This window comes from Bolinopsis microptera, chromosome 13 (genome assembly GCF_026151205.1).
Source record: "Bolinopsis microptera isolate Bmic1 chromosome 13, MBARI_Bmic_1.0, whole genome shotgun sequence".
In the NCBI taxonomy this organism is placed as follows: Eukaryota; Metazoa; Ctenophora; class Tentaculata; order Lobata; family Bolinopsidae; genus Bolinopsis; species Bolinopsis microptera.
The window spans coordinates 13,954,817-13,969,657 of NC_087084.1; the positions used below are offsets into that span (position 1 = coordinate 13,954,817).

General features: G+C 37.8%; 1 protein-coding gene across 1 annotated transcript; it reads right to left on the reverse strand.

The window, feature by feature from the left end:
• LOC134825249 (uncharacterized) lies at positions 1 to 11,383 on the reverse strand. Its single transcript, XM_063837399.1, has 12 exons — positions 11,318 to 11,383; positions 10,789 to 10,895; positions 10,432 to 10,603; positions 6,990 to 7,135; positions 6,187 to 6,328; positions 5,885 to 5,987; positions 5,384 to 5,483; positions 5,103 to 5,177; positions 4,808 to 4,900; positions 1,104 to 1,201; positions 770 to 882; positions 1 to 439 (listed from the first exon to the last, which is right to left on the reverse strand). Exons 1-12 carry the CDS (start codon positions 11,376 to 11,378, stop codon positions 138 to 140), a joined length of 1,512 nt encoding a protein of 503 aa, XP_063693469.1. The 5' UTR covers positions 11,379 to 11,383; the 3' UTR covers positions 1 to 137.
• Positions 11,384 to 14,841: the final 3,458 nt, after the last annotated feature.

Genomic DNA, 14,841 nt, shown 5'->3' on the forward strand with positions numbered 1-14,841 from the left:
ACAAATATATCGACCCTCTCATACCAAATATATCACACCCGTCCGGAAAAACACAATACATCCACATAATTCTTTGTGAACTTTTCAACATACAAATATTTCAAAAACTATCTAACTTTATACAAAACAAGCGGCGCTCAAGTACTGTAAACAGGATTCTTCATGTTCAACGTTACAGGACTGACTCCCCCAAAGTACTTCATGTACCGTCCCTCCAGGTAGCGTAACCGATCAGTCTGCTTGGACTTCACCACACCCCCCGCCAGCCCGAAATCAAGCGGCAGCACGATCACTGAGGGAGCCCTGTCCAGTACACCGTCGGAACCAGCTGTACTGTTGTAGAAGTTGTGTCTCCAGAGCCGGGGGAGAGAGAGGCAGGTCTCAAAGAGGGTTCCGTCGTTGCAGATGTGCGACATCAGCCGCTCTTTGAACTTTTCTCCTGAGATGCAAATCAGTTCAAAATACACAATAATTTTAAATTACTCCAAAATTGAGGTGTAACACGGAGATAAAATGTGCACGTCAACTTAATTTCCAATCAAATCTTATCAACTCAGGTACCCTCTTGAATATCAAATGATGGAGTAGTTCGCTGTTTATAAATCTCATGATTGAAATACTGATAGTTGGATAATATCCGGTTGAAAGAGGCAAGGACAAATGAAACAGGAAGTTAGCAATGTAGGCAATTTTTCGGCGTCAACGCCATCTTCAGACTCAAATTATTTGTTATATAGTATTGTTGAAATTATTAAAAGAAGTATTATACCCTCTTGAACAGCTAGTAATCTGGGAGAGGTTTCCAGGACACCGACATAACCCTGAGAAGGACAATCGTACTCTTGGGTAGGGTCGTACACGTCCACATAATACATCATAGACCTGTCGTAAAAGAGAGGATCATACACTTGTTGTTGTAAAAGATCAGATTATCTACTTGTTGAATTGTTCTAGATAAGTCACCCTGGTAACTATAACTACGCGGTTATATCTTAAAGAGATGATAAGATATTGTTTCTGGGCCGGACTTTTTAAATGAGATACAGTAAAATTTCTAGGTCCCAACTTAATGTTAAGATTGGGAGTGAATTGTAAATTATCACCTGCAAGAAAGGGGGTTGGAGATGAACTGTTCACATTCTCTTTTGTATACTTCTTCGTTTTCTGTGTCCTCTAACACTGCTGTAGGTTTTGATTTTCCCTGAAAGTTATATTGTGATGTCGCTGACTTTTTTGGCTTGCCCTTGAAGTTAAATTGTGATGTCGCTGTCTTTTTTGGCTTGCCCTGAAAGTTAAATTGTGATGTCGCTGACCTTTTTGATTTTCCCTGAAAATTAAATTGTGATGTCGCTGACTTTTTTGGCTTGCCCTTAAATATATTAAGTGAAATTGTGATGTTGCTGACTTTTTTGGCTTGCCCGTAAAGTTAAATTGTGATATCGCTGAATTTTTTGGCATGCCCTTAAATTTAAATTGTGATGTGGCCAGTATGAAGCCAATCAGCACTACATAACAAAAAAGTGTATCTAAAATCGAATAAATAAAACTCGAATTCGTCAACAGATTTAGATTTACTTAATTTCTCAGGTTTAACCGATTGCTCATTTTGACGTTTTGCGACACGGAATTAACTTAATGCCGAGTAGATGACAGGTAGCAGTAGACTTTCAACATCTCAACACAACGAATGACAATTAAAACAGGTTTCACAACATTTTAAATCAAGTGTAAATAATATATCTCAATGCAATAAAGATAATTCATTTCCATCTGGAACTGGTATACGTTTACCAGCCTCGTTTTTCCAAGAAAACAGTCCCATCTGCAGATCCTTCCTCGTGCTCAATCGCTCCAAACATCACTTCAGATCGTTGGGCCCCGATTCCAGGGAGAGTGTAGCCTCCTGCCACTGCTAAATAGGGCCAGAACTTCTTGCCAGCGTTGTCCAAAGCTGTGGCAAGCTTTTCAAATTCTACTTTCCAGAGATCCGTGTTTTTTGCTTCTTTTCCCAGGACTCTGAAGTAAAGGATCTTATCATCAGGGCAGTCCTGGATGAAAACTAGCTTATCCTTTGGTTCTGGAGGCTCCTCCTGGAAAGCAGCTGGTAGGCGCAATAGCATTGTTGCTCCCTCCTCAGTGAAATTTTCACTCAGATAAGTGTTAGTGATCACAGGAACCGTCATGGGGATTTTAGTTTGCCCGCTGTTAGAACCTCCAATGTACTTGTAAAGACGCCAAAAGGCAGCTTCGTACATCTTATTAGGTCCATCACTGCGGCGTACCTTTGTCCGGATCCACTTACCAGCAGCGTACCTTCTCACTCCGAACCCACACGATTCCTCCTCTATAGTCTCCATGTGTGCGCATTTAGCACTGTTATCACAGATTGAGTCCAGAGACTTTAGATTGATGTTCTTGGTGTTCCTGAATTCTTCACACTCTTTATAACCTCGTGCTTCATCCAGTGTTTCTTTGTTTCTTCGTCCAAAGGTACGGGCAATGGGCAGAAAGCCCGCCAATAGTAAGAAGAATTGTAATAATTTCATTGGGGTCGTCTGTAAACTGTCAGGGTCAAAATAAGTTATGATGGTTAGCAGAAGTACAAATGTTAACTATAATGAAAAAGTAAATTTCCAGTGGAGCACATGATATCAGTAATGCACATATAAAATTTCGAACGTGTCTTCAGTTTTAGAATTAAACAATAGAGCGGAGCTGACCAGAGTCGGGAGGAGCATTTCTATTGTTCATCTTAGAACATGCCCCACCAGTATACTCTAGACTGAAGACTTGTGTTCCTGTACAATTATAGGTATGAGAAGCACGTGTTAATGAGAAGCACGTGTCAATCGCTCTTGAGCATTTTAATTGAAGCTCCATCTGGTAATACACCCCTGTCTTTGTCCTTTAAACTTTTAAAATGCGGTTGACTGATATGAAGGAGAGATAACCAATGCTTTTTTCTCGATGGAATTTTAAATTGATACGTAATGCTATATAGCATAGAGTATAGAGTATATGGGCAATTCCACCGTGACGGACACCACGATTTTGCTGTTTTTTAAACTTCAAACGAATGTTGTACTCGAGATGTTGTTTATTTATCAGTTCCAACTGTTTATTAGTCCACATTTAACCTTTCTACAGGTTGTGTGAAAATTTCAGACCCCTACCATTATTACTTTCTGAGATAGCACCCCTGTGACGGACGCGACTTAAATATGACACTTTTTTTGGGTGTCTACTCAGATGGTACCCAAATTTATCTCAAAAAGTTATCTATTGTCTCTAATTTGGAATTACAATGATAGAAGAAGGTTTAGGGATTTCTAAGATGCCATTTTCTTGGAGATTGCTCAATTTTTGTTTGGATGGCGCCATTTTCAAATTGTGACAGACGCGACTGTGACGGACACACGTTTTTTTTCAATTTTTCCAAATCTTCCACTTGACACTTTTATCTTGTTCAGTGACATCTACTCTGTATTCATGCCAATTTTTAGGCCTCAAATACCCCCAAGAGGTCTGCAATCGCCAAAATTGTCCATTTTGGGCATACGCTAGGGTATCAGTCTAGGGGCATCAATTATTTCTCTACTTGAACAAATTTATAACTCTGGTAAAACATTCATCACTGTTCAATGCATCATACTGTTGAGACCATCTCCTAAAAGTTTCATTAATTTAGTGTTTAAAATGTGGAAGATATTGAATTTTTACTTCAAAAATATGCGAAAATAGGGTAAAGTCCATTTTTTGTGCCTTTTACCTCTGAAAAAGTTGTAAGCAAAAAAAAATGGCAAAAACTCAGTAAATTTAATTATTGAATTGCATATGATGTTATTTGATAGTCTAGTCAACATAGTCAACACAATCCAACCTTATTTGACTTCTATTTGTCTTGGTTTTAGTCAAAATAATGGAAATATGGATAAAAATGGCTAAAAGTGAGCCGTACGCCCATATATGGGCATATACAGAATTATACATAACTCGGCCATTTTCTGTCCAATTTTCGATTTGACGACATAGTTTTGTTGAGGACGGTCTCAGCTTTAAGCAAAATGCATTTAAAGTCTGTTTAAAGATTTTTTGGAGCATTTTCAAAAAAATGTGACAGACGCGACAAGTTGGGACCCCCCTTCCAAAAATTTTTTCTTAAAAGGTACAAGCCTGATAATTTCTACGGTACTCCCTTACCTTCAGAAGAGATATGTTACAGTGGTTTTTTGAATATAAATAGCACTATGTGGCTCTGAAAAAACTTTTTTGCTTAATTTTGTGACGGACGCGACACCATCTTTGTGGAAATTTTTTAGAAAAATTATTTGAGTAACGGTTGTGAAACTTTGCATAGCTCTCATTCTTATGCCTATGCCTAAGTGTATGAAATTTCATAGAGAAATATTGCTGCATACCCAAACTATGGCCCTTTGAAAATTTGAATGATTTTTTTCATTTCCGAGTAGTGTTCCTTTGAATGAGAAAAATCAAAAGTTAACGCAATATGAAACAAAAAACTTTTGTTGACCTGTAAGGTTAAGAGTCTAATGAACATATTTTAACCAAAATTAGGAGCCTATCTTAACATTTTTCATTTTCACCAAGTGGAACCTTACCGTGGAATTGCCCATATACTATATATAGATTACATAACAAACCAAGGCTCAGGACTGAACTCTATTGTTATGTCCTCCTTGACTAGGTTTCTAAGTTGAGTTATCCTCAAATTGTGAGCATTTTTTTGGATAATGTTTCTGTGAAGTAAACACTTAAAGGTCTTAAAAGACAAAAATAAAATCCTTACCTTTAATACATCTTTCCAGTACAATCTATTATTGAACGCAATCCTGATAGCAGCAACTAATCTTTTACTCCTAGCCTTGATTTCTTCTGAAATCTGAAAACAAAATCCATCTTAATCGCGGTGACAAAGTAAACCTTTATCCTTGTATGAAGAAGGAAGAACAACATTAAGTAAAGGAAACAATAGTAAGTAAAGGAAACAACATTAAGTATAAACAGCAACATTAAGTATAGACAACAACATAAAGTAAAGGAAACCTTGAAAGAAGATGGAATAACAAAAGTGAAAATGGTACCTCTTTAGAGAAAAGGTATTTGTCACCAGGATGAGCTGCGGAGAACACTGGCACTCTGTCGTTTGTCAGGTCTACCTGGTGTGTAAATATTTACATCAGATTCTGTGGAATGTAACCCTGTGTGACGTCATCACAACAACAGTGACGTCATCACAACAACAGTGACGTCATCACAACAACAGTGACGTCATCACAACAACAGTGACGTCATCACAACAGCGTGCTGACCATTTCATACTGATCAGGTTAGAAAGTAAAAGTAAAGCTATCAATCAGCTGACCTTGTTTTTCTCCATATAGGCCATGTCGACCACAAACACGTGGCGAAATCTGAACTCTGGGTCAGGAAGTGAGCCAGGGATCAGGGGAATTATCGTATTCCTGAGGAATGAGGGTGTTACTTTAATTAAGCAACAAAAACAGAATAAATAAATAAAAATAGAATTGATAAATTATTATTCAGAAACGCCGCCTAATATTTAATTTTAGAGGTAAACTTTAATAATTGACAACTTTGTCATGTTATATTCAATACCTCAAAATCAATGAATACTTAATACATTGAAGCAACTATATTACATTGCTTGTGAATAGTAAATGATATGCATTCTAAATTAAATGAATGATGTCATAAAATAACCCAGCATGACGCGACGTCATCACAAAAACAGTGACTTCATCACAACAACAGTGACGTCATCACAACAAAAGTGACGTCATCACAACAAAAGTGACGTCATCACAACAACAGTGACGTCATGAATCGTCACAAGTGTACTAACTTTAAATCGTGTCTCCGACGAGCTGGATCGTACTTCGCAACGTTTCCCAACATGGTACAGCATTCTTTAGGGACCTGCACTTCCGTCTTTGTAGCTTTCCTCCCTGATAACATCATCAATTATACACAAAACAGCTGCTTGACAATGAACATGACCTGACTGGCTGAACTCGGGAGTGATGTCATACCCCCATAAGTAGTCTGTTGTCAATAGTTTTCAATCATAATGAGTTTTCCAGACCGATTAAAAAATCATATTTATTTTTCCAGACTGAATAAAACAGGAGGAAGTTGTACACAAACCAAGTTTCTTCATGTAATGTCTCTTCATCTTAGTTCTATCAGGAAGATGTATGTAGCCTCCCTGCGCAATCTCACTCGGCTGCGCCTCTTCCATGTGGGTCTGCACTCTGACTAAATGGGTTTCTGCCAGCTTTCGGTGGGCCTGGAGTTACAGTGTTACAGTGTTACAGTGTTACAGTGTTACAGTGTTACAGTGTTACAGTGTTACAGTGTTACAGTGTTACAGTGTTACAGTGTTACAGTGTTACAGTGTTACAGTGTTACAGTGTTACAGTGTTACAGTGTTACAGTGTTACAGTGTTACAGTGTTACAGTGTTACAGTGATACAGTGTTACAGTGTTACAGTGTTACAGTGTTACAGTGTTACAGTGTTACAGTGTTACAGTGTTACAGTGTTACAGTGTTACAGTGTTACAGTGTTACAGTGTTACAGTGTTACAGTGTTACAGTGTTACAGTGTTACAGTGTTACAGTGTTACAGTGTTACAGTGTTACAGTGTTACAGTGTTACAGTGTTACAGTGTTACAGTGTTACAGTGTTACAGTGTTACAGTGTTACAGTGTTACAGTGTTACAGTGTTACAGTGTTACAGTGTTACAGTGTTACAGTGGGTTTCTGCCAGCTTTCGGTGGGCCTGGAGTGAGGGAGGGTGGTCACGTGACATATTCAGAACCGGGGAAGATTTGTAACTTATAATTAAGTCTAAAGAAACCAGTTTTAAAGAAACCAGTTTTAAAAAATAAGTCTACCATCAGAGATAATTAGGTAATCCTCAATGACTAAATTAAGATGATGTCACACCTGAAGACCCGCCCTATCATGGGTCATGTTCATGATTTGTTTCAGGATGTATTTCTCCGTTTCAGTCAGGTGGAACACCGATTGTTCTCTTGGTTCTTCAGACCCGCTCAAAACTGTTGGGGCTCCTTCCTCTTCTCCTGCTGTAACTGAGAATATGGTTATAAGTTTGTGTAATGACTTTGAGATGTGTAAATTCTAAAACACAAGGAAATGTTTAGTACTCCGTGATAATGCCGTACAATTCTACCTTCCACCCGAATCAAGGATATCAAAGTGCGTTATTATATAATACACTGTATATAATGTATATACAGTGTGTTATTATATAATACAGTGTATATAATGTATATACAGTGCGTAATTATATAATACAGTGTATATAATGTATGTATATACAGGGTGAGTTGAAAATAGTGTGTAGAATGTAAATGGCTCTAATTTTTTTGACAAATGAAACTTCCACTTAATTTTTGCATATTTAGGCCATGAAAATATATAAATATTATAATAATACAATAAAAATACTTAATAATTAATAATTTGCTCAACCCATCGTCCTTTATTAGCTAGGACATGTTGATAACGTGTAAGACAATTGTTTATAGCCGACTTGACTGTATTAAGGGGGCAGGGGGGGTCTTTTTTTGAGATAGGGCTTTAAAAAATTTTTATTCGATTTTTAAAATCTTGGACCTCGTTTTTTTATGGTTTTTTTTGGTAGTACCTGGTTTCCTGGGGTTAAATTCTAAACTTTGGTCTCCATTCTGGGTAACAGTTAGGCGGGGAAATGACTGAACAGCAAAAACGTCCATATTTATGTAAGAAATATAGATTCTATGACATTATCATTCCTTGGGAAGTGTTAATTAATGCTTTTTCTTTCATAGAGTTTTAAAGGAATAGGGTTCAATGTATAGGGAACCTAAGCTACAGCATGGTCTATGAGAACCCCATTAGGACGAATTTACGAATATTTGGAAAACTGCCAAAAATCAACCAAATTATGAGTTAGAATCAAATGAGAGGCAAGAATGAAATTTGTAACGTTTATGAACTGATAGCAATTCACCTTTCAAAATTTGCTCCTTCATAAAAAAAATTATCGATTTTTACATTCTACACACTATTTTCAACTCACCCTGTACAGTGCGTTATTATATAATACAGTGTATATAATGTATAATGTATATACAGTGCGTTATTATATAATACAGTGTATATAATGTATATACAGTGCGTAATTATATAATACAGTGTATATAATGTATGTATATTGTATATACAGTGCGTTATTATATAATACAGTGTATATAATGTATATACAGTGCGTAATTATATAATACAGTGTATATAATGTATGTATATACAGTGCGTTATTATATAATACAGTGTATATAATGTATGTATATACAGTGCGTTATTATATAATACAGTGTATATTTATAGATTGACTCCGAGCACTAATACTATCTGCTCTATCGAGATTATGTTAAATTTATTCATATCTCTCAAAATGACCGCAGTGATAGTTAAACTGTCAGCGGAATCTTATAACTCATGAGGGCATCACGGGAATTGATGCCTTCTGTGTGAGTCAATTCCATTAAATATGGTTTCCATGGCTGTTTTATCCAACAGAAACTCTATTACTTCCCCAAAAATTAGGGACCTACAGGAGGGTATGTAAATGCGAAGATTCGTTTCAGATAATTCAAGGACATGGAAATATCTCGTTTTAATTGAGCGATGGATACACGTGAGCACGTGAAGATTAGTCACACTTGCAATGCCAGCCTGCCACCTTCACAATTATCATTCACTGAAAATTCCGGCCAACTCTAACATTTTTATCGGGCAGTTGAAATTTAATCCTACATTTACTAAATCCAGTAACTTGGACTGATCTGATAATACTAAAAATAGGTCTCACCATTCATTCCCAGCATTACACTTGCCATGAAAATTCTCAGCGGGATCAAAACCCAACAACAGTAAACTGGAAGTACAACTTATGAACAAAGGATACAATTGTAATAAATCTTTTGAAACTTAGCCCTCGCCGCTGCAACAACCTCAGGACAAAAATACGATTACAGCGAAAAATCGGTCCATGGTAACGACGTTAACCATTATGAGATCAAATTTTGGCATGGTATTGTAGTTACTCGAGTTTCAAGGCATGACAGAGCAGTAGAGGGAGGTCAAATTCAGGAGGAGAAGGTCACTGCTCTGAATCAGCTAGCCTGTGGTAATTATACTAATCCACTTTATAGCTACAAATGTATTTAGTAAAGTGGCTGTATGTGGTTATCTGATATGTGGTGTTTGGTTGTCCGTTGTTTCCCTAGAAGTAGGGGTACCACGTGTAAAGTAGGGGTACCACGTGTTAAGTAGGGGTACCACGTGTCAAGTAGGGGTACCACGTGTTAAATAGGAGTACCACGTGTCAAGTAGGGGTACCACGTGTCAAGTAGGAGTACCACGTGTCAAGTAGGGGTACCACGTGTCAAGTCGGGGTACCACGTGTCAAGTAGGGGTACCAAGTGTCAAGTAAGGGTACCACGTGTCAAGTAGGGGTACCACGTGTTAAGTAGGGGTACCACGTGTTAAGTAGGGGTACCACGTGTTAAGTAGGGTTACCACGTGTTAAGTAGGGGTACCACGTGTTAAGTAGGGGTACCACGTGTTAAGTAGGGGTACCACGTGTTAAGTAGGGGTACCACGTGTTAAGTAGGGGTACCACGTGTTAAGTAGGGGTACCACGTGTCAAGTTGGGGTACCACGTGTTAAGTAGGGGTACCACGTGTTAAGTAGGGTAACCACGTGTTAAGTAGGGGTACCACGTGTTAAGTAGGGTTACCACGTGTTAAGTAGGGGTACCACGTGTTAAGTAGGGGTATCACGTGTCAAGTTGGGGTACCACGTGTTAAGTAGGGGTACCACGTGTTAAGTAGGGGTACCACGTGTTAAGTAGGGGTACCACGTGTTAAGTAGGGGTACCACGTGTTAAGTAGGGTTACCACGTGTTAAGTAGGGGTACCACGTGTTAAGTAGGGGTACCACGTGTTAAGTAGGGGTACCACGTGTTAAGTAGGGGTACCACGTGTCAAGTTGGGGTACCACGTGTTAAGTAGGGGTACCACGTGTTAAGTAGGGGTACCACGTGTCAAGTCAACGCGACATAGAGAGGTACATATAATGTGATGAAACTACTAACTACACTACATGAACACTGCACTGGAGTTATAAAGATCTTAGTCTTTAATGAACCGAGATTGGGAAAGCAGGGATTGGGTAAATGGGTTAAAGATATAATAGATCTGAGATCATAGTGAGCGTATTCCCTGCCTAACATTTAAAACGATATCCTAACAACGTATCAATTCGTACATAGCACAATCTAAGTTAAGTCCTGAAATTGATCAATAAGGCTGGTACCAACCGTTTGATGATTTTGCGTCCAGTTTCACGAACTCCTTCTCTAGGTTCTGAGTCCAGGTGCTGCCCCCCAGTATACTGTTAGCCTTCATGGAGAGCTGCAGACCCGTGTCTGTGTCCAGTACCTTGCTGGGCGCCAGGGAGACAGATGTCTTTACATCGCTTTCTTGCAACTGCTGTAAGTGTGTTAATTAATTTAATTAAATTACTATTGTTACGTTTACAACCGGTAAATAGTTAGAGTTTTATTTGGGGGGGGGGGGGGGGCATACCATGCTATCTAGTTCTACAACAATACTAATATGAATTATAATCTCACATAACTAGTTACTATTATAAATATGAATTATATTATTCTCACGTTGGCAAGTGCGAACCGCTTGAAAGTCGAGCTCTGTCGTCGCACTGTGACAGGTATAGGTTTGGGATCCCTCTCTTTCCAGTCAACCTCTTCGTTTGACTTCAGTCCTGTACGGCGTGAAGACATGAGGATATCTTTATGGAGGGTTAGAGATGTGGACGACGGATACTTCTTCTTAACGGAATGATAATGTTTGGATTTTATTTATTTATTTAATTTTTTTATGAAACTCTAGTTTACCCACTGGACAAGATTGTTAAGTTGTAAGTTTTGGATTCTCATTTCATGATTTTGGTAAAGCTTGGATGATAATATGATGTATATGGATTTATTTTGAGAATGAACAGTGAACTTAAAGATTGGAAATCAGCTTATACTAAAATGAACGATCTTAGACCTAGTATCAAAAGATATTTCTGTTCATTGAAAATAAAACTGTACATCCATTGCTTCATTAAATTACCATGCAATTATAGTTATACTGATTTAGATCAAATACACCAGGTTATTTCTAAAACTATAAACATACCTCTGTGCAACCGACCAAAAGTTCCATCTTGATCCACCATCGGACTCTTCACAGCTGCCATGTTAGTAAACTGAACAAATATTAAACTATTTTTAAATACTATGAGTATTATATTTATAATAGCATAAAGAAGTCAGACCACGGGAAGTTAAGTAACGCGTCTATATCTTTATATATATCAATATGTAAAGGAAGCATAAATTATAAACGTTCTCCACTTAAAGCTCCCACCACAACACAATTACTAATTGAGACTAATCGTCAATTAGTCACCAGTCACCAGGTTATCAGTTTTAGTTAAACTGCGAAACAAAGACTGGAAATGGGAATGTTAACGGGCAACCTTGCTTGAAGTTGGAGGTCTTGGGTACGATTAGTACTTCAAACAAACGGTCCGTGGTAAATAAATAGAATAAACTAAAACATGTCTTCTCGAGCTAGAGGCCACTTATCTGAAATAACATAGCAACTTACATAATAGTAGCGGGAATCAAAACAACTTAGTCACCATGGCAACAGGATAGCAGGTGCATGACATAAAATAGCTGCCAGATGGTGGGGGTGGGGTGGCAGATAAATTAAAAGCACGTTCTCATATAGCCCTTCTTGTGGTTGAAATATGGTGTGATATCCTGATAGCTTTTCTTCAGAACAAAAAATTCTCTGAGAAATATAAATAATTCAAAAATTGGAATCCAAATTGAAAGTGAATATTGTTTACTGAATACTGAGCGTTATCGGATCTGATCGCCTGATGACGATAATGGTGTGGCCCCGATAAACTCAATTACAAGAATTACCGTGTCAAATTAACAAAAACAGTGATCCGTTCTGGGGGGTCATGTTCAACACGTACTGTTCAGTTGGGCGCTTGCCAGCCACCAGCTGTCATTCTACAAAACGATCAGTCAGAAATTACAGCAGATGTCTGGTAAATCCTTTGTTATTTGGCTGTCTCTTCTGGGACCCACTAAATAGTTAGGTTCTATTAAAGGATCATGTATATTTAGTGGCCCACGAGGAATAACAACAAAGCGAACTTGTAGAATCTTTAACACTTAGGACACGTCCTTTTGAAGGTTTAAAACGATAATTGTCTATCTCGTCTATCATGAGTAAACCAACAGCCAGCCCTCTGATGTCTGAGAGGTATTTCCTTCTCATCAGAAGCATAGTTTTTTAGTTTCAATAATTATATAGTACTGTAAACATTACAAATCTTTTTCACTTTCTTCACTCCATCCTCAATCATTATAATCACCTCTTCACCCCATCATCCCCCGTCTGAAAGGGCTCAACCAAACGAAAACAGGGACATTCTGTAGTCCGTGAAACATAACAAACATAACAAACCGTAACTATAAGGAGGCTAAATATACCAAACTAGAGTGAAAACAGGGACATTCTGTAGTCCGTGAAACATAACAAACCGTAACTATAAGGAAGCTAAATATACCAAACTAGCGTGAAAACAGGGACATTCTGAAATCCGTGAAACATAACAAACCGTAACTATAAGGAGGCTAAATATACCAAACTAGCGTGAAAACAGGGACATTCTGAAATCCGTGAAACATAACAAACCGTAACTATAAGGAGGCTAAATATACCAAACTAGCGTGAAAACAGGGACATTCTGAAATCCGTGAAACATAACAAACCGTAACTATAAGGAGGCTAAATATACCAAACTAGCGTGAAAACAGGGACATTCTGAAATCCGTGAAACATAACAAACCGTAACTATAAGGAGGCTAAATATACCAAACTAGCGTGAAAACAGGGACATTCTGAAATCCGTGAAACATAACAAACCGTAACTATAAGGAAGCTAAATATCAAATATACCAAACTAGAGTGAACAGAGCTGCACGATGACGCACTTACTGTAAAACAATACTCATAATTCCCAAAGTACTGCTGTGGAGCATGTTCAGCTAACTCACTTTAAGTACGGTGGGTAGAGAGAGAAATATAGTTTTATACGTCAAACTACAGACTTCTAGATCAAGAGTTGTGTTCTATGATTCAGCTGTATAAAATATTACCCTGAAATTGTAGGCGACAGTTTCAGGTTTTACTTTTAGTTTAGTTATATTAATATTAATGGTTAGTACCGATATTCAAGCCAATTTTAACGAAAATGATCCCAATCGGCTCGGTTATGATATCAAAAATAAGCGATAAAAAAGTACAAAAACAATAAATCGACAAATTTTCAATATCACGAAGAAAAACAATAGAACTAAACTTACAAGTACAAGTTCCCATGCTCCGCTTCTTAAAAAGAAATCGTGCCCTTTGTTTACTCCGATAACAACAACAAATGTTAGTAAGCAGGAACATTAAATAAGCTCCAGCACTTTTTGAATGGAGAATACGGTGGCTTTTTACTGTCAAAGAATTTGCAGATCCGAGGTAAGAGTAAGAGTGACACGTGACACGTGACACGTGACAGCTGGGAACTGGGAAGCAAGTTGTAATTGTTTATCACTTCTAACCGATTTATGTCAGAATGCTCGTAATGGCGCAAAAAAATAAATATATTGTTTTGAAATATGACGCAGTTTTTAACTCAAACGCTATCAGCATCTGCACAGGTAGCTATGAACTAATCAAGTTATAGTGAAGTATTAAACTGGGATTGAAGAAATTGTTAAAAACTCTGCTTACCAGAAATCCTTTTGAGCATCTGGAAGCAGTCTTAAAGCGAATGTCAGAAATGTATCCGGTGGCACATGTGTCAGATTTGCGTGAGTTTTTGAGGAAAACACGACACAGGTATGAAGTGTACTGTGAAACTCATGACATCATAATGTTAACGCGGTCTTTGAGTGGGAGATATAACCCGACAATTTCATATAATATCTGACGTTTTTAGCTATTAGCATTCAGCTATAGGTATTTAGCTATATTAGCATTCAGCTATAGGCATTTAGCTATTAGCATTCAGCAATAGGCATTTAGCTATTAGCATTCAGCTATAGGCGTTTAGCTATATTAGCATTCAGCTATATGCATTTAGTTATTAGCATTCAGCTATAAGAATTGAGCTATTTATATATTTTGTTAAGTCTTTATTGGATCACACCCAATTAGAGTTAGACAAGATCTCTCTAATTAGACGATTTATCTTTGTATATTAACCTGTAACTCCCACTAAATCGCTCGCCCAAATTTTAAGAACATTTTTTGTGAAAAGGCCCTGAGGGTATGAAACTCATCTGAATCGGTGTATTCTTGGAAGCTGATTCCGAATCACCCCCCATGACGTAGGGTAAAATACTTCCCTGGAGAGTTACGGGCAAAAAACCGTTTTGGTAACGTGACAAGCTAGTAAAACAAGAATTTAATTGATTAGGGCTAGGGCTAGGGCTCGGGTTAGGGTTAGGGTTAGGGTTAGGGTTAGGGTTAGGGTTAGGGTTAGGGTTAGGGTTAGGGTTAGGGTTAGGGTTAGGGTTAGGGTTGTGGTTACGGTTTACGTAAAACTAAAACTGTTTTGTTCGGCTGCAAAATCATAAAAA

Coding starts and splice junctions, on each gene's coding strand:
- LOC134825249 (XM_063837399.1), bottom strand. CDS start 11,378: ATGGCAGCTGTGAAGAGTCCGATGGTGGATCAAGATGGAACTTTTGGT. Junction 10,896..11,317: donor TTTTGGTCGGTTGCACAGAG/GTATGTTTATAG, acceptor CACGCCGTACAG/GACTGAAGTCAAACGAAGAG. Junction 440..769: donor ATTACTAGCTGTTCAAGAGG/GTATAATACTTC, acceptor TTTGCATCTCAG/GAGAAAAGTTCAAAGAGCGG.